Below are 19,740 nucleotides of genomic sequence, written 5' to 3' on the forward strand. Positions count from 1 at the left end.
CCCTAGGTTCAGCTAACCTTGCCTAATAGAAAATCCGGCTATGCTAAAAGCCAATCTTCCTTTTTTGGTATGGAGGCCGTAAGTCTTTAAGAATTTTCTTATTTGAAACCTTTCATTTTCTGACAGCCATGATCACCGGTCTTTTAAATAGACTTTCATCCCAAATCAGCGGCACTCGAGTATACATTGTTGAAGAAGTGGGCGGGGCCTGATGTTGTTGTGCTTCGCCTTATAACTATACCTAAAAGACATTAAATGTTTCGCTGGGAATTTCGTAATCAGAAGAGTACAACTAACGCGGCTGACCACAAAGCGGACCGGACCTATCGCTCACCTCCAAGTTTACACACAATCACGTACTTAAAAGAGGATTTGTGCTCGTAAGCTGTGAGAAACAGCCAATTTAGTGCAGTATATACGTTGCTTTCTCCTGGTGTACTTGATGCTTATAATATATATACGCGACGAGAGTGATATAAGAGTGTGGGCAGGTGATAAAGTAGTCTAACCACGTAGCAAAGCATGGCGCTATATATATATGGATATATATGGCAATATTGAGCCAGTAAATTGATACGTTATTCTCCGGTCTATAAGAATGCCAAATATATAAATTTTCTTTAAACTCAAATTTTATAGATATTCCACAAATGCGCGTGGAGAGAAAGGTCGAAAATAAGACATGTAGTTGTGCTACCACTCTTACCAGTCAAGGTCATATAATAATATAGAAAGAAGGAATCGGTTTAGTTTTTCATCGTTAGACATGTATACGTACGTATTAACGCCAAAGTGACAATTGAATTACATATCTAATTTGCATTATTTCTCGGCATTTATTTGTTTTCCTCGACACACATAAATGCTTTCATCACTTACTTACACTGTTGTTTCGAAAAATACCTTTATATAATTTGGAGTGCAGCATGTATTTATCTTTGCACTGTTTACAGATTCCATATGTTAACTATACGAAGTATCGTGATTCGTATACACTCACACGACTGTTTCGAATAATACTATTACTCATAACGAGAATATCGGTCGGAGACCGAAGACTTATCGATCGAAACTGCGGTTTCGATTCGTGACTCTATAGTGACACCGCGTGTTCCATCACTAATTAATCAATAACTCGCTATTATACGCAATTTTACGACATAGTTCATCCAAAATCAATAGGCTTCTGGTCCGAGGTATGATGAATGAATGCACATGCAAAATTTGGAGCTCATTCAACCTCGCCTTCGTAAGATATCGCGTTCATCTAACAAACAAACAGACAAATACCTATCAACATACTTACCGATCTTAAGATCGATAAGTAATAATACTACATACCAAGTGCAGCACGAATTTTTCTTACTATTTTCGGCAATGTTCACAGAATACAGAGATTGCGGATCGTTATTAGGCCCGTTTTATGTATCAACACAGTGTCATCAGCTCACACATAACTATAGGGATGACGGAATGGACTCCAATGCATTGAAATCGATTCCAAGGGTTAAAACTTGGATTGCAAACAAGGTAAAACGTTTTGAGACAAGCCCTTTGCATATATGTATAAACTGCAATGTAGAGCTGCTACGCCGCAAACGTCCCGTGCCACATTGGGACCAGTTCGTATATTTTTCTGTCACTTATTGCGTTCATAACTTGAAGCAAGATGCATTGATAAACATGAAAAACTTCTTGCAACAAAGAACTCTTCAATATAAAGAATGAAGCATGTAATGAAAATCTGATCAATGATGGTGTGGACAGCTCTGAAAATGGTGATGGCGACATTGATGAATTGCCTGGGAGATGGAGGCTTAAGCTTAGACATCAAAATATTTGAACGACAGTAAAATTAGCATACCAGCGACCCAAGAAAAAATTTTGCAAGGGTGGCAACGAAACAAGAAAACTCATCCAAACATCGCAGATGTCGTTCAAAAGTACCTCTTTGTCTCAAAAACAGCCGCTGCATCAGAAAAAGCATTAGCTAAGCGGGGCTTACAGTTTCCAATTTCGAGTGAGACTCACAGGAAGGCATGTGAACGAATCGAACTTTTTACATTGCAATATTTTTTTGCTATGATAGTAATTATTTATTTCCTTTTTTTTGATAAGCTATGTCAAGGAATCGAGATTCGGATAAGAATCGATTGATTGTGCGTAGTCATACTTAGCATTCTTACTTATAACCGAGAGATGCAAATCTGTGTTTATTTCGATTTACGAATAAGGCTGAGCATTTCGAATCATATATGAAGTCAGTTCTCCTAAACTGTCATGGTACATGTCCCACAATTGATTACGGGTATCAGCTAACCAACTGTATTTTTGTACGGACTTTTAACTGGCGTCTTGACTCATGACTGAATAAAATGGGACGGTTAATTTCACTCATGTAGCTATTATTCGACTCTTTTGTCGCTAGAATATTTCATTTTTCAAAATACTGATAATTTTCATTTATATGACAGAAATTCACAAAATTTATAAAATTGAAGAAAAAAGAAGATGTTAGACAGTGTTCAGTTAGCAAAAAAGGACAATATTCAATAAATTATACAGAATCTTCCTCCAGAGTAGTCGTCCATGCAACCAACTGTTCAGCCTCTTTTTCCCACATTTCCGAAGTTTTCCCTCCGTCAGCAACATCTGTCCTCGAACTTACTGGGGCAGTACTACCAGGCACTCCTTGACTAGTTTCGTTCATGTATAGTTTTTTCATTGCAGAAATTCTCTCCATTTTCTTCTGCCGCAACTTATTAACTTTCAGTTCGGTGTCGACAGTAACTGATTTACTTACAACAGAAGGTGAAACACTGCCTCCTGGCTGATATGATGGACTTAGTCTTGGAGACCGATTATTCGAATTCTTGAAGTAAACAACTCTTTCGGCACGAGAATACGGCTGAATAAGAGATATTATTGCACTCGACTGACTCGAGGCAATTTCAACCCAATTCCTGTGATACTCATCAAAAGACACTTGTTTAGGCCGTTTTGAACAACTGTCTGTGCTTGAAACTCTTTTACTTTGCAACAGAAATTGTATATTACTTTGCTTTTGTGTTGTATTGTTGCTTTCCAAATCTTGTCCTTTGAGAATATCTATTAATTTTTTGCTTTCTATCACACAGTTTTTTACAAGCTGTATATATATATGTGGTGCTGTTTTTAACAAATCAGCGGCCTCTGCATTCACAGCGTTGTCAAGAACAGGATTGGACAATAATGTTTGCAAATTAATAAGCAAGTTACTGATTGATAGGCCACTTGATCCATTTTTCAAATAGTCAGAAAAAAGTTCTATACAAGGCTGACCTGTTACTGGATCAATATTTGGATGAAATGGAATAGTATTGAATTTGATTTCAGGAGGGTCATCATCATAATTTTCATTAAAGAGTATAGTTATGTGAAAACAACCATTTTCCCAGATGGTGTTATTGAGACCTGATATTGTTGCATACCAGCAAAATACATTACTTTCTGAGGGTGTCACCTCAATTCCCCAATCTGGATTCTTTCCGATTCTTTTGTATTCACGCTCTAATAATAAATAAGCTCTACAATGCATATTATTTGACTTACAATATATCTTAAAAATAAATTAAATACTGTTAAGGTATGAATGAACAAATTAGGCCAATTACAAAACTGATTCGAATCAACCAAATTGTAGAAATTTTGAATCTTCTGTACAGCGCCCCACCACGAAATATGAGATTTGAGAAAAACATCCCCGCCCAGTTAATTAGTGATTATGCAGTTGGGAATGATTTTAATTTACAGAGCAATCTGCATTCCTAACCTTAACCGGTGGGGTGTTATTTTGTCAAGGGCTTTGTACAAAAGATTCAAAAATTTATTAAGACTTATTGAGTTCACATTGAAAGATGTCATATCAATATTATATTATAATAATATTATAATGGGAGAATGAGTGCACATGGCATACAAAGTTTTGAGGTAATCACAAAAATATGACAATTTTCTGGACTCCAAATCAACTTCACAAAGATAATTTGAAAAATGATGTGAAATCATAACAAAACTTAACCCCTGCATTACTGATAATGATAAGTTTCAAAGCACATGATATTGACAAATGATTGGACTCAAATTAATTTGGGAATTCCAAGACAATTCAACATATTTTTTGCACACTCTAAATATAGAAATAAATTGATAACAGAATTTAACAATTTTTCAGTTCAGCACTCAGATCACTTTCAAATTGGTACAATAGGTACCCTCGACTCTATTAGGAATAATGTTAGGATTGCTCCATATTTAAAAGAAAGACATCACTGGCACAGAGGTTAACATCCATGTAACTGTAAGATGTATTCAACATATTGTTTTGAATCACGAATTATTCTTTTAATATTTTCCATCAGTCAATCTGGCTCTTGCGATCCAAAAAATATTGTTAAAAGTACTTTTGTTGTTATTATCATCTGAGGCAAAAATATTACTTCCGAGATGTAAATTTGGTGAAAATTACTACCAGTAGATAAATATTTTTTAAATTTGCATTCACTCAAATTCCACAAATGCAATTTAATACTTGCACATGCCAATGTGGTTCATAATTGAAGTATATATATGTATATACTTACTCCAGTATATATACTGGTACAACTGTTTAGCATAATTGGAACGCAAAAATAGTCTCATCTTAATTAATGCATGGTAGTGCTGCTATTTTTCACATCATTTTGTCACTACCCAGGATAGGCTGAGGTAGGTATGTAAAATTACAATTGAGAGATTATGATAAGCTGCTAAGACAGTAAGAGGATAATTATGCTTCTTATTGTTGCGAGGGGAATGGCTGAGTTGCTTTAATACCAGAATGACTGTATAAATATATCAGTATGTGGATTTTACCTCTTTAAGCTCATTAATGTAGAATTTTGAACTGTTAGCTAATTCTGTAATTCAGTATTCAACTTGGAATGGCAGACTGCCTATTTAGAACATCATCATATCTATCTAAATACTATGATCTCTTCATCATAGGTGCAGGCTTTGCCAAAATCCTGGAAATCAAATAATTTACTATTACTGTGCTATAAATCCATTCTAAAAATATTTTTGAATATGGAATACTGATTATATACTGAGTCACAGTCAACAGAGAAGTTCCAATGAGTTTAGAAATGCATGAGAAAGACTTAAGATAAAATTTAACTTACCCGTATACAAATCAATTTTGGTTTTAATCCATGCACAGATACCGGTCACTATTTCATAGTTGTCGGAAATTGAGTATAAGCACAAAAACCTATTCCCACCTTGTTTCAGTATCATAAAACTACGGTACCGTCCTGATACGGTAGGTGGTGGAAATATGGTATCAATGGTAAGGTACACTACTTCAGTTGGACAGTTCACTAATGTCAAATAGCTGAAGCCAGAATAGCGGTAACGTTAACTTGTCGATTTCGGTGTGCGGAGATCATGTTGGTTTTTAGTTTTACCGGCAAAAGTTCTGTTCGTGCAAAAATTATCGAAGCCCATAAAAAAAACGGAATAGAACCCGAAATTAAAATATACCGGTAACTTTTCTGTTGAATAGGGTCGGCCATATTGATACCAACAAAGAACTATTCCACTCAATCGGGACTCAACCATCACTGCTACTACGCAACAGCGTCCTTTCATGTTCATTCTACCATGAAGTATTCACGCAAACCCTTTAAAATTAAATGAACTTCGACCCGAACACGCAAAATTTTTGGACCAGAAAGTTAATCAATATCTGCAAAAGGGAACGCTGCAAACTAACACAAATGATTTCCTAAGACAAGCTAACTTTCTGTAGTACATAAGTCTTTTGATGGGATCGATTCTGGCATATTTGTCCGAGTTATCCAATCAATCAATTTCATTTTGATTGCTCTGGCATAAAACAAAACAACAACAAGCGGACAAACAAAATGCAGAGATACCGGTATCTGGACGACAAGCATAATTTATAGCTTAGGACAAAGTTAAAAACTTACCAGTTACGCGCCCGTCCACCAAAAATAGTTAGAGCACACAATATGAATAAAATAAACACACACGATACAAAATCGGGGAATGACTTTTCGAATCAATTTAGGATCTGAAAACATTGATCAGAAGAAGAACAGGGCAGCACTTTGTACAAATTAGAATTCACAAATTTTTTTGGGGGCGCGATTGTCATATGGTCAAATACTTTTCAATGGAGATATATATAAATTTGATGCATCAATATAAAGATTGATGCATTGCCAAAACACATTTACGACAAATGCAATTCAAGATTGTGAGGTTCATGAAAACTGGATATAGCACGCAAGTGATTAGCTTCTAGCAACGCCACACAAAACGATAGCGCAAAATTGATATAAATTTGTGTCACAATTCACACATTTAAAAAGACCAATAAGCAGATCAGATACCTGAACATTCGTCGTTGTATCCGAACTACTGCAATATCATGAACATAAGCAATTGTAAACGGAGGCTAAAAACGATAGACTCGAAAGTTCGGATGCTAAATAGGCTACACGCTACATGAAATTTCCGGTCTCAATGGTATTGATTTATCCCGATAAAAAACTTTTCGGGCTTTGTGATAGCTCCTAGGCTACCTCATGGCGGTATTTTTAAATTTGTGGAATGTTTCCTACCGCGTTTCCCCGAAAATAAGACCTACCCTAAAAATAAGACATAGCATGAATTTTAAAAATGACTTTAATATAAGCCCTCCCTCTAAAATAAGACCTAGTCGATGGCGCAAATATTTTTTTTTGACCTAGTCGATAACAAGAAATCTTTCCTACTCGTTTTGTAGGATTAGTAATCTATGTTTAGCAGTTACTTTATATAAAAACGTGTTATTTATAAGTAAATGGATATCGGTTTTCATATTTTGTATATTTGAAAATCTCGTAATTCTCTAAATTGACATATAAGACATCCTTCGAAAATGAGCCCTAGTGTTATTTTTCGAAAGACACTGTCTTATTTTCGGGGCAACACGGTAGTACCCCAATGGTCAATCGTTAGATCAATCTATACTTTGGTACCTCATACTATTAAATGTAAATTCAGAGCTCCAACGTCTATCTCTCCAGAGTAGTTGGAAATAAGCAAGAAGGTGTTAAAAATCAGAAATAAACACTCGACACAACCTTCTAAAACTGTACACATCCAACAGACTAGGGATAGGCTATTGGACTGAAGTGAAGATTGGATCGTTTTGCTTAACCGTTGTTGTTGTTAGTTTTGTTATGTGCAACTTTTTTGGTGCAAAAAATGCAACTAATGGTACAATCGATTACAAATATCCAGTACTTCATATTGTTGTTGTTAAAGGAAATGCATTTGAAAAACAAACCGGATATGCATTCTCATCACTTTCGTCCTACATGGTTTGATATATATATATATATATGCTAGTTTACATAGTTAAACATAAAGCTATTTATACTCTCTTCAAATCAGATTTATGATATAGCTATTAGATAACGAGAATATTTCCATATATATGATTATTTAGGCTTTTTTATTATCCGGATATCAGAGAGCAAAATACCCTCCGGGTAAGCGGTTCTAATAGGAGCCACACTCACTGTATTTTCCATGCTATAATAAGACTTTCGATATCAATCCCACCATACTATTCATGCCCATATAACGTTTTCCTATTTTACTCTTTCCCATTTCGAATTCCACAAGAATTACAGTCGTCGCCATGCTGGATTGCGTAGCTTGTTGTTATAATCTTCCCAGCTCAAAATGGAATCTGCAGTCGACCTACATTCGCGTATTTGTAAATATATTTTGGATCACATATGATTCCTCAGACAAACATTTAATAAACAGGATTGTTATCTTCACTCGTGCTACACCGAGTTTTGAGAAGAATATTTATTTAACCAACCCTTCCAATTAATACAAGAAAACCCCTAGTCGGCTAACTATTGAGGTGTATAACCGTAAATATATACTACTACGAGAGCGCAAGTGGAGTGGAAGAAAAAGTTTTATGCCAAGGTGAAGAAAGAACTTTTGTCGCAGATATTCTCACTTGTACCTTCGGCGATTTTAAGCCAATTCTGGATGGACCCAGAGAGAGAAATTTTATTTCCACAAAATAATGTTAAAAAAGGACAATAGTACAGATTTTTATGAAAATACAATGCAATGGATGTTTATGTTGAAAATAATCTTTCGACCTCCCCAACCAGCAACAGCAAAGCATCCAAAGCACAAAAAAGTATAGTAACAGTAAACTTTAATACATAACTCGAACAGAGCGAAAAACACACGCAGCCTTAAAAGCAGAAACAAAACGGAAGGGAAGAAAGTAAGCCTAAAAGAGGGTTGCCAGAAATTCCAATTATACGATATTCAAAAATATAACACTCCCACTTAATTGAAATTTCTCCGAATTAGGCTAAACATTTTTAATGCCCATACAATTACGTAATCTCTCAAAACGATCCCTAGGAAGACTCTTAGTGAATATATCAGCAAGCATATTTTCAGTAGGACAATATTCATGTTCAAGAACCCCATTGTCAATTGCCTCCCTAATAAAATGATAACGTATATCAATATGTTTAGTTCTACCATGCGAAACAGGATTCTTTGCAATAGCAATTGCCCCCTGGTTGTCTTCCCTAATAATTGTGGGATAATTCTGTACCATTCCAAGTTCAGCAAGCAATTTCCTCAGCCAAATAACTTCTTGTGTGGCAGAACTCAATGCAACATATTCTGCCTCTACAGTTGATAGAGCAACAATGGGTTGTTTCTTGCTGAGCCAACTAATGGCACCACCGGCAAGCATGAAGAGGTTTCAACTTGTAGAATGTCTATCATCTTGATCACCAGCCCAATCTGCATCTGAATATCCCATTAGATCATTTCCAGACTTCACATATTTCAAGCCAAAGTCTGATGTAATTTTCAAGTACTGGAAAATTCTTTTAACAGCTGTCATGTGTATTTTCGTTGGGCATGAATTAAATTTTGACACAACACTGACAGCATTCGAAATATCAGGACGAGTAGCAATGGCTGCATATAAGAGACTTCCAACCATTGCTTGATACTTTTTAGGATCAACTTTATCCACATTTCCACCGTCATCCTTTTTTAGCTTTACATTTGGAAATGCAGTTTCAACATCCATTTGATGGATCAACATATTCTTTTCTAGTGCTACAGCAAGCACAGTTCTGATAGATGAAAATTTGACAACTGGAGAAAAAATTTCATCATAGTCAATGCCATACCTCTGAGTATATCCCTTAGCGACCAGCCGAGCCTTGAATCTTCCAATTTTGCCATCACTAGTATACTTCGTTTTGAATAGCCAACGACACCCAATAGGTTTTCTACCGGCTGGTAATTTTACAAGATCCCAAGTTTCATTTTCCATCAAGGATTTGTACTCATTTTCCGATGCAGTTTTCCATTGTCTTGCACACTCAGAATTCAACGCATCTTCCAGAGTTTTCGGCTCTGCAATTTGACTAGCAAGATACGCAACATGATATGATTTATCGTGCAAGGCAACATCTACATATTCATCATAGCCAAACCTAATTGGTGGATTCACTTGTCGACTAGATCTCCGAGGCATTTCTTCATTTGATTCGTTGACTCCCACTGCATCAATATCTACTTCTATTTCCCTTGGTGCAGATTTTTCAGCTTTTGCATCGGAACGTTTTACAGTTGTATCAAATTTTCCTTGACCAAAATCACTTTCATTGAATACAACATCTCTCCGAATAAAAACCTTTCCAGTTCCTTCCACCAGTAGTCTGTAACCTTTTGACCGCAAATCGTAGCCAACGAATCTCAATTTTTCAGCTTTTTTATCCAGCTTTTTCCGCCTACAATCTGGTACATGAGCATAAGCCACACATCCAAAAACACGAAAATGACTTACATTCGGCTTTCTTCGATACCAAAATTCGTAAGGCGATCTGTTTCCCTTGATGGCAGATGTCGGCACCCGATTTCTGATATATGCTGCTGCGTAGACAGCTTCAGCCCATATTCCCTTTTTCATTCCGGCATAGCATATCATTGATCTTGCCGACTCCATCAACGTTCTATTCATCCTCTCCGCCACACCATTCTGAGCCGGTGTGTGAGCAACTGACAGTTCATGTTTTATGCCCCCTTTCCGCAAATATGCTTCAAAATTCTTTGAGACGTATTCACCACCATTATCAGTTCTCAAAGTTCCAATTTTAACACCAGCATTATTTGTCATCAGGGTTTCAAATTCTTTGAACTTGTCAAATACCTCATATTTGTGCTCCATGAAATAAACCGCACAAAACCGTGAGTAATCATCAATAAAAGTGACAAAATACCTTCGTCCGCCAATTGACTCGACTTCCATTGGCCCACAAACGTCACTGTGTATAAGTTGAAGTTTCCGTGTAGACCGAATTTCACCAACCGCCCTAAGCGGCTTTCGTTGAATTTTTCCCTCTACACAAGCTTCACAAAATGACAGTTTTGCATCATCTGGAATTCTCACATTCAAAACATGGCCTTTCCGTACAGCTTCCTTTAACTGCTGACCACCAAGATGACCCAATCTTTGATGCCATAAATCCAGCTCAGATTTCTTTCCGTCAACCAGCATTCCCTTATGTTTCAGGTTTGGTCGACAATTTAACTGATACAATTTTCCATTCAATGTTCCCATTCCACGTACAATTCCATTTTCACCGTAGATCCAGCAAGTCGACCGATCAAATTTCAAGATATTTCCTTTGCTTGCTGCTGAATGTACTGAAAACAGATTACACGCCAGTTTCGGAACATACAGAACGTCATATAAAGTACTTCGCTTCGACTTTTTTCCGTGAAACAGCATCACAAGGTGAACATTTCCCACACCAAGTGCTTCCACTGTTCTGCCATCTCCAAGTTCCACTTTTTCCGGAACACTGAATTTTCTATAGTTTACCAGAAATTCATTTTCTTTAGACATGTGACGCGACGCCCCAGAATCCACCAGCCACTCCGATCCATGGGCACTGTTAGATGAACCGATCATTGCTGAATCATCATCTTCACTGGATTCTGGTTCAGGCATGGGAGTCATAGTTTCCGCTTTATGGTATCCAGTGGGCACATACTTTTTCTTCATTTTACGGGGGCAATTTCGCCGAATATACCCCTTTTGCTCACATCCATAGCACGTACGTTTCTTGTCGAAACCGACCAAAGCTGACTCGTCTTGATTGCTATTCTTCCCATTTCCAGAGCGACCATTCATCTTTTGCTCTTCGTGTAAAAGCGCCTGTTGAACAAATCCTAGGCTAATTCCATCTACACGCGATTCCAGAGCAGTTACCAGAGTTGAATACCTCTGTGGAAGACTTCCAAGCAATGTTACAACTTGATCTTCTTCACTGATAGGCGCCCCAATAGCTGCCAGCCTATCTGTAATTTCTTTCATCCGCTTCAAGTGATCATCCATCCGCATTCCCTTTTCAATTTCCGCACGAAAATACTGCTTCTTTAAAAATAGCTTGTTTGCCAACGTATCCCGTTCAAAATGATTACGCAACGCATCCCAAGCCGCCTTTGGTTTATCAAAAGAAGTTACCAGATATAACTGTGACGGATCGATGGACAAAACAATTGTTGACAATGCCTTTTGCGACTTTTTGTTGAATTCGAGCACTGCTGCTTCACCAGCGTCTTCAGTAAGCATAACCGAGCCATCAACATATCTCCACAGCTCCTTTGCAAGCAAAACATGACGCACCTGAAATTTCCATGTTGTCCAATTTGACCCATCCAATCTATCAATAGACCATTTGTCCTCCATTGAACCCGATTAGGACCAGTCAACGACCGACAACAATATTCAGTTCAAAATCAGCAGCAAAAGTCACTGGTTACTTTTCAGTCTTTCAGCGCAGCGGAAGCGTGCTGGGCCCATAACCTGTTGAAAATAATCTTTCGACCTCCCCAACCAGCAACAGCAAAGCATCCAAAGCACAAAAAAGTATAGTAACAGTAAACTTTAATACATAACTCGAACAGAGCGAAAAACACACGCAGCCTTAAAAGCAGAAACAAAACGGAAGGGAAGAAAGTAAGCCTAAAAGAGGGTTGCCAGAAATTCCAATTATACGATATTCAAAAATATAACAGTTTAAACATTGAATTGTGATGGTCAGTATGCAAGACCTTTACAGGTCACCGAGGCTCCCGACCATTTTATTCACGCCGTGATCAAACTGTCAGCATGGGTTATCACACTATGAAATTATAAAATAAAAACAGAAATATGGAAAAAAAAATGATTCTTTTGTATCTCATAAGTGTGATTTGAGAGACATCTCCTAACTGTGAAAGGACCTTGCCATGTCTCCCCTTCAAACTTCTATGGTTGCACATGAACATCAAAGTTTCTTTTCTGTCGCAAGGCAGCTTGATACAGACGATTTCTGGCACATACAAAAGATTCCTCAGTGACAGCTTTAAACCATTCCACATATTCGGTATAACAAGGATGTAGAGGTGTTTGAGGCGGACTTCCATACATGACATCGATAGGGAGGTCAATCTCTCTTCTGAGGATCCACTTGTCCATCGGATCGAGGTTGATGAGGTGTTGTATGCGTCTTGACTATACCGTACAAGTCGCACATCTCGGTGAACAAGCGGGATTCAAATCTCGACCCTGATCAGTGTGAAGAATCCGAGGAACTCCTAATCTTGCGAAGAGCTGGGTGACCAGCACATCGGCTGTTACCTCTGCAGTCTGATTGGGAAGTGGATAACACTCCACCCACTTGGTGAAATAATCAAACAGCACCAGAATATGTTCATTTCCATTCTTGGTACGTGGTAGTGGTCCCAAGAAATCCATGGCGACCCGTTCCATAGGAGATCCGCAGAGCAGTTGTCGTAGATCCCCCTGTTTGCGCCCGTGGGTCATCTCAGCCGCAGCGCAAGGTTTGCAAAACCGGCACCAGAGCAAAATATCTCTTTTAAAACCGGGCCAATAGAAACGAGCACGAACACTCTTGAATGTTCTTATAGAGCCTAAATGTCCGGAGGTACGGGCACTGTGAAAGATTTCTCTTCTCAATACCCCGGGAATGCAAAATTGATTAAACGGGAGCACTAGTCAATGTTTCAGGTATTCACTTGCGATACAAAACTTCACCTGTCAAATATAACAAATGCCATTGAGCTAGATAACGCTTGGTCTCTAGAAATTCATGCATATAATCCTGTGGCTGGGGTTTATGATGTGAACGGAGCTTCCAGGCAACAACTGCAGAAAGATGAGGGTCCTCTGCTTGGCAAGTTCGAATCCTTTCCTCCGTGTATGTGTCCATCCAGTTACAGCTTGTTTGTATTCCAGGCAAGTCAGCATTATACAGAGTTGCTACTACATGAACATTGATATCAGGTTCCTGTGAAGTAGACACACGATCTGGGCAATCCGGGCGCTTACAGCGTCTGGTTTGACGAGATAGCCCATCGGCATTACCATGTTTAGTCCCTGCTCGATGTTCAATGCTGAAATCATATGTGAACAGTGTAGAAATCCAGCGAGCCACCTTCCCTTCAGGTTTTCGTAAATTTAAAAGCCACCATGATCAATGCAAATCAAAAAGTGCCTTAACCACAAATAGTGGCGAAAATGGCGTACTGATTGAATCACTGCCAACAACTCCCTTTCAGTGGTACAGTATCGTCCTTCCGTCTTGGATAGAGTTTTGCTGAAATAAGCATTAACATGTTCGTCCCCTTCTTGCAATTGTGATAACACAGCACCAGTACCACAGTCACTTGCGTTGGTGTCCAAAATAAACTCTCTCTGAACCAATGGAAAATCCAGAATAGAAGCAGATGTCAAAAGACGCTTAATAATTTCAAATGTTTCCTGACAGTCACTAGTCCACTCAAATTTCACATTCGTTCAAGTCAAGCGGACTAAAGGCGATGCTATCGTGGCATAACCTGGCATAAAACGTCTATAATAGTTGGCAGTTCCCAAGAAACTTCTAACATCTGATACCCCCTGAGGTGTTTTCCATTCGACTATAGCTGCTACATTGTGAGGATCACAGCGAACCCCTTCAGAAGAAATTTCGCACTTCAGGTAGGTAACTGATCCACGAAACAGCTGGCATTTAGTCGGCTTGAGTTTCAAACCAGCACCCTGAAGTCGAATAAAAACCTCCCGCAAACTGCTCAATGAAGCGCCAAAATCGGACCCGTGGGCTAAAACATCATCCAAATAATTGGAACATCCTTTCCCGATAATTCCACCCAACACTCGATCCATCATCCGCTCGAAGGTTGCAGGTGCATTGGATAGACTAAATGACATGACTACAAACTGATAGTGTCTTTTTCCCGGAAGACTGAAAGCAGTTTTCGCTCTGTCAGATGGATCAACTCCCACCTGCCACCTAGCCGCTAGCCAAGTCAAACGTCGAGAACCAAGTTGATCCGTTAAGGGACTCCACGATGTCATCGATACGAGGTAAAGAATAAGCGTCCTTGTACGTAATTGAATTAAGTAATCTGAAATCGATGCGAAAGCGAGTAGTGCCATCTTTCTTTTGTATCAGAACAATGGGTGACGAGTATGGACTGTCACTCAGCTCAATAACCCCTTGATCCAGCATCTTGTCAACAGCATCCTCTGCTATTTGTCTCCTTGCCCAGCCCAGACGTCGAGGAGCCTGCCGAATAGGCTGCGGTGTTGTAGTTACTATGTGATGGCGAGCAACCGATGTACGCCCGAGTTCTCCATCGCGGCCGACAAAGATGTCCTTAAACTCTCTTAACAAAAAAGACAATTGTCCGTACTGGTCGGCCGAAAGTCCTTCCGTCGATGAAATCAAGTCCTGAAGTTTATCAGGTAATCCATTGAATTCTTTCGCATTTTCAGGGACTGGCGCCATCATTGTTTCACGGACAAAGTATGGTTGAGTTATGCCAATTAAAGATCCCGTGGGTAGGACAGCATCATGGTCCGTTTAATTCCAAACGGGTACCTACTTTTTATATGGGTCAACCAACGTCAGCAAAGCGACCAAATTGATGCTGCATATCTCCACTGGCTCAACAACGGCTACTATGTTAGTTCTCTGGACGGGGCCAAGGCTGTTGTGGCTGAGCGTACAACAATTCCAGAGCGGGCCGGTATAACCACATCCTGCTCTACGGTCACACGACAGCAGGGAACCGATGTTTGGTGCTGCACAGTAACATCTTGTTCCTCAAGAACAAAGCAACCCGATGAGGGATACAGAACGCAGTCCCATTTGCCAAGATAGTCCATATCTAGAATGCCCATCCGTGACCCTAGATCGGCGACAGCAACGGTATGCTCCACAGACAAGCTTCCAATCGTTAGGTTGACATCAAGTGCACCATGAGACACTAATGACTCGCCACTGGCAGTACGCAGTGGTACTTGAAAAAAATGTCTGAATGTTACTGCAACATTGAGTAAACAGCGGTGTCAACGAGCAAGACACCCGCACCGGTATCAATCAAAAACAAAACAGGCACGTTATTGACCAAAGCCTTGACATGCCATCCATTAGTCCATGTAAGAGAAGAAATCATAGACGAGAGAAGTGGGTCCATAAGATCATCCAAAATTATGTTAGCAGGTTCAGAATATGCAACTGCAATGGCACTACACGCAAACAGCACAGGGTCCCAACATTAGTTCACTGTCCAGCACAAAAACATCCAATCAATCCCACAAACAAACATCCCCGATAACCCACCGGAGACCAGAGGAACTCCCACAGACACCACACCAACCGAAAACAACCACACTGTACCGGTACCAACCACAGCACATGCTAACAGGCCACACCCAGAAGACAGACCGACAGTGTCACAGCGCCCACAGTGTCTTCAATGCCGAAATACCAAATATGGAAACAATATCACAGATAAAACAAAGGTCGTTACATTACAAAATGAGTCAAGTTCATTTGGAGCTATTTTTTCGGTCGGTCGGTGGGTTTAAAAACAACCCGACTGATCAGGACTTCTGCTTACAAGCGCATGTTAGTGAGAACAATGACATTAAACAACATTGTTTAATTTCATTGGTGAGAAGTAGTATGAAATGCACGGGAGGAAATAGTCAACCCTAGGATTGTACACGAATGCTCCACCTTGTTGAGAATTGCGCTGGTCATTAAGAAAGTGTGAGTTTAACTACAGCTAGCATCATACGAAAATATGAACTGGGTATGAGAGATCCAGCCCCTGTTGAACATGACTATAATGACAAGCCAAATATTACCACGCTGTCTGAATACAAGTACGAGCTGTAGTCAATGTGCAGATGTGCTAATATCGGACTCGTATGCGGCTTCTAGCTTTTTGAAATTCAATAAGAGACGGGGTTTGACCAAACCATCTAATAGTGTTGTATACATCTGTCAAAAAATCGAGCATTGCTTTCAGAGAATATTAGATGGATTTTATTTTCAAAACTCCACCATAAACAATAATTATAAATGGAGAATTCTGGAGAGCGAGCAAAACTTTTAAAAAAGTTTAAAACATAAAAATATCATGTACCCGCCCACCAGCACACACACACACACACAAATTTTTTTTTTTTAGGAAGAAACACAAACCTAGTTAAACCGTTAAACGAGGCTTGGGCCAGAAATAAACAAAAAAAATGCGCAAATATATTGGACGTTCGGGCTGTTTTACTTTTAAAGTACTCAAGCTAATAGAGTAATAAGGACTTATTCAATCTTGCACGGTATATCTGTATAAACCAGTTTGTTAACTGTACTGGTTAGTTTATTATGACCCCACCATTGATTGACGATAGTTTTGCCCTACGTTCGTTAACCCAAATTGTCTATCTGTCGATAGCCTTCGGCCGTAGCAAATAGACGATTGAATCACCCTATGAGTTTTATTGCAATTCCGACAATATACACAGAATACGATGCACACACAATTAGATCAAATCTTATCTGACTAACATTAAAAACATAGCAGAATATATAGGTTTCTACAGAGCAATTAAAATTTAATCAAGAAACAGATTTTAAATTAACAATGAAAGAATAACGCGTCATTCCGGTTTCGACTCCAATTATGAGATTTAAAAATTGTTTATAAGTGAATAATTAGTTTTTACCGGGATGTTTCGAATTTACGTTATTGGAATTTTACTGGAAATGAAATTTGTTTTTACATGGGATGGCACCGAATAGCTATCAAAATTTGAAATTGGATTTCGAGAAATTGATATTGCGGGAATAATTAATTTTGTTTTTTTTATAAATTTCAACTGAAATTTGGGTTAAAACTCTTGGGTTGCTATAAATATTGAGACCTATGGCATATGGGCAAAGAGAAGACTGCTGAAATCCATCAGTCAAGAATTAGAAGGCGCATCAACATTTACATAAATCGAGCTCTTCGAACAAGTACGAATAGCAGCCGCGCGAAATAACGAACTTGGCATTACAGACGCATCCAGACATCCCATCTTTTTGAAGAAGCTTCTGTGAGAATACATAACTTCCCTGTTCAAGGAAACCCAGTAACTATGGTCCGAATTACTTCAGTTGAAAGTACACCATGCAATAAGGCAGTTCAAATGTTTAGCAGTGAAGATACATAAGTTAGTCCGTATTCAATTTAAAATATTAAAAATACTTTTAAAGCAACATTTACATAAAGCGAGCTCTTCAAAGCAAGTACGAATAACAGCCGCGCGAACTGAAGAACTCGGAATCTTGGACGAGCGCCACCCCTCCAAAGTTCAATGAAAATGCTGCTGGCAGCATCGGTCAAAGGTCACGAAAGTCGATAGCTGTTAGTCGTTGATCAGCGTGTTGGAGCTCTTCTGAAGAACGTGACCAAAATTTAATAGCCTACTTGGAAGAATATTATTCTGAATGAAAATATTGCCTTGTTTCATCTGCTATTGCAGCCTCCAAAAAAAGTTAAATACCGGTACCGGTATACTTCTATGAACAGTAAACGTGGCAATCAAGACGTGCAACTCGGCAGGGGACTAGGGGGTGGATGAATTGTCCGTCAGCAAAATACCGCAGCTTAAGTTAAGTGGCACGCGATGGCCCAGGCCTTGTTCATTTTTTTAGTTTACTACCAAACTTCTTAGACTAGACTGTTTTTATGTTCGGATGTTATTATGTCCATAATTCAGTAGTTTTGCCAGTGCACAAGGGTTTCATATTATTAACCACAGCCGCATAGCATGAAATAATGAGGTACTACGGTACCAGTAACTCAGAATTTTAGTAGCTAGGCACAGCACTAATTCACAAGCCGTGATAGGCCTACTCGTGGTGGTCGGTACAGTACAGTACAGCACACTATCCAAATTCCAAGAATTTCCCTCCATTTGGCTCAATAAAACAAACACTCTATGTGTCTCACAAACGAGGGGCGTCTGGGACCACGTCAGATGCTTCATATCGTGCCATGTTTGTCTCGATAAAAATCTAAATTAATCGTGGCCGTCACATGACCAAAATTGCCGTTTTTTGCTAAAAACTCTCGAATGCTACGGTAAATTTTTTTTTCCTTCGGTAAATGAGATTATTTTTTCCCAAGGAATTCAATGATGATGTTACTAGAGTGCGCTTTTTTGTAGTATTTTGCGCAACTTCATTATACTGTATTATTACCGATATTGAGGGACAACAATGTCCAGACGTCTCCCAAAGAAGGGGTGTCTGATCACCTGCAAAATGGGTTTCTCTGAAGCGGGACAATGTCACCCGATTTGTATAGTGTGCCGTACTGCAGTACAGGTACCGGTACAACCATTGAATGGAAATGGTACCGTACCGTAGTTTAGTAGCAGTTACCGGTACATATACTATGTGATATAAATTTTCTACGCCTACTTCTAATTGTGCACTTTTTGGTTTTCATTGCTTAACTAGAATTTTAAAGTATGTCTGTCATGTGCAATTTGTTACCAAGTTTATATTGTACATTCAAAGAATATCGCTGAGTTTTTAAAATCTTCTTCTGCAATCGAGTTAACGCTAATGAATTTTATTTTTGATGATGGACCTTGATAGATTATGATCATATTTGACATTAACAGGCAGCGAAATCATTTGCAAATAAAAATTTAGGCCATAATTTTATTCTGATTTTCCCTATTTTAGTTATATTATGAGTTCAGGAACTGTTTGCGTTAGCCAGGTTGATATACCCCCTGCCCATAGGTTTTCGGTCCTTTTACACAACTTGATGTAAAATATACGAACAAAATTAGTTACCTCCATATTGGTACACATACTTCTGGAACGCCTAACTATGTGCGAGTGGAGTGCTGGATCTCTCGCTGCCGTAGGTGGTTCACTAGCTGCTGGTTCGGTTACAGCTTCATGTTCATGCATCAGAAAACAAATAACTGGCTAACTAATCCCACACCCAACATGGACTGGTAACAGGACGGGAGGCTTGATACCCAGGATAAATATGTAAATCCTATCCATTACCACTACTGCGGTAGGAGGCCCGACCGCTCTCCAGAAGTCAGTTTCGGGTATGGGATTAGCCAGTCATTTGATTTTCAGATGCATGGACTTGATTTGATGGTGATGGGAGGGAATTCGTAACGACCACTACAGCATTATGATGGTGAGGAGTACAGCAATCCTTTAACACATAATTATCGTCAACTGGATTCGAACCTGCAAA

At 38.9% G+C, this 19,740-nt stretch overlaps 1 protein-coding gene across 1 annotated transcript; it reads right to left on the reverse strand.

Annotated features, from left to right (window-relative positions):
• Positions 1-1,594: 1,594 nt before the first annotated feature.
• On the reverse strand, positions 1,595-5,677 carry LOC120348081 (ubiquitin-conjugating enzyme E2 U-like). Its single transcript, XM_039418195.2, has 2 exons — positions 5,202-5,677; positions 1,595-5,045 (listed from the first exon to the last, which is right to left on the reverse strand). Exon 2 carries the CDS (start codon positions 3,575-3,577, stop codon positions 2,558-2,560), a length of 1,020 nt encoding a protein of 339 aa, XP_039274129.1. The 5' UTR covers positions 3,578-5,045; positions 5,202-5,677; the 3' UTR covers positions 1,595-2,557.
• Positions 5,678-19,740: the final 14,063 nt, after the last annotated feature.

Source organism: Styela clava, chromosome 11 (assembly GCF_964204865.1).
Source record: "Styela clava chromosome 11, kaStyClav1.hap1.2, whole genome shotgun sequence".
NCBI lineage: Eukaryota > Metazoa > Chordata > Ascidiacea > Stolidobranchia > Styelidae > Styela > Styela clava.

What these genes read in the sequence shown, in the direction of transcription:
- LOC120348081 (XM_039418195.2), bottom strand. Translation starts at nt 3,577, where the DNA reads ATGCATTGTAGAGCTTATTTATTATTAGAGCGTGAATACAAAAGAATC.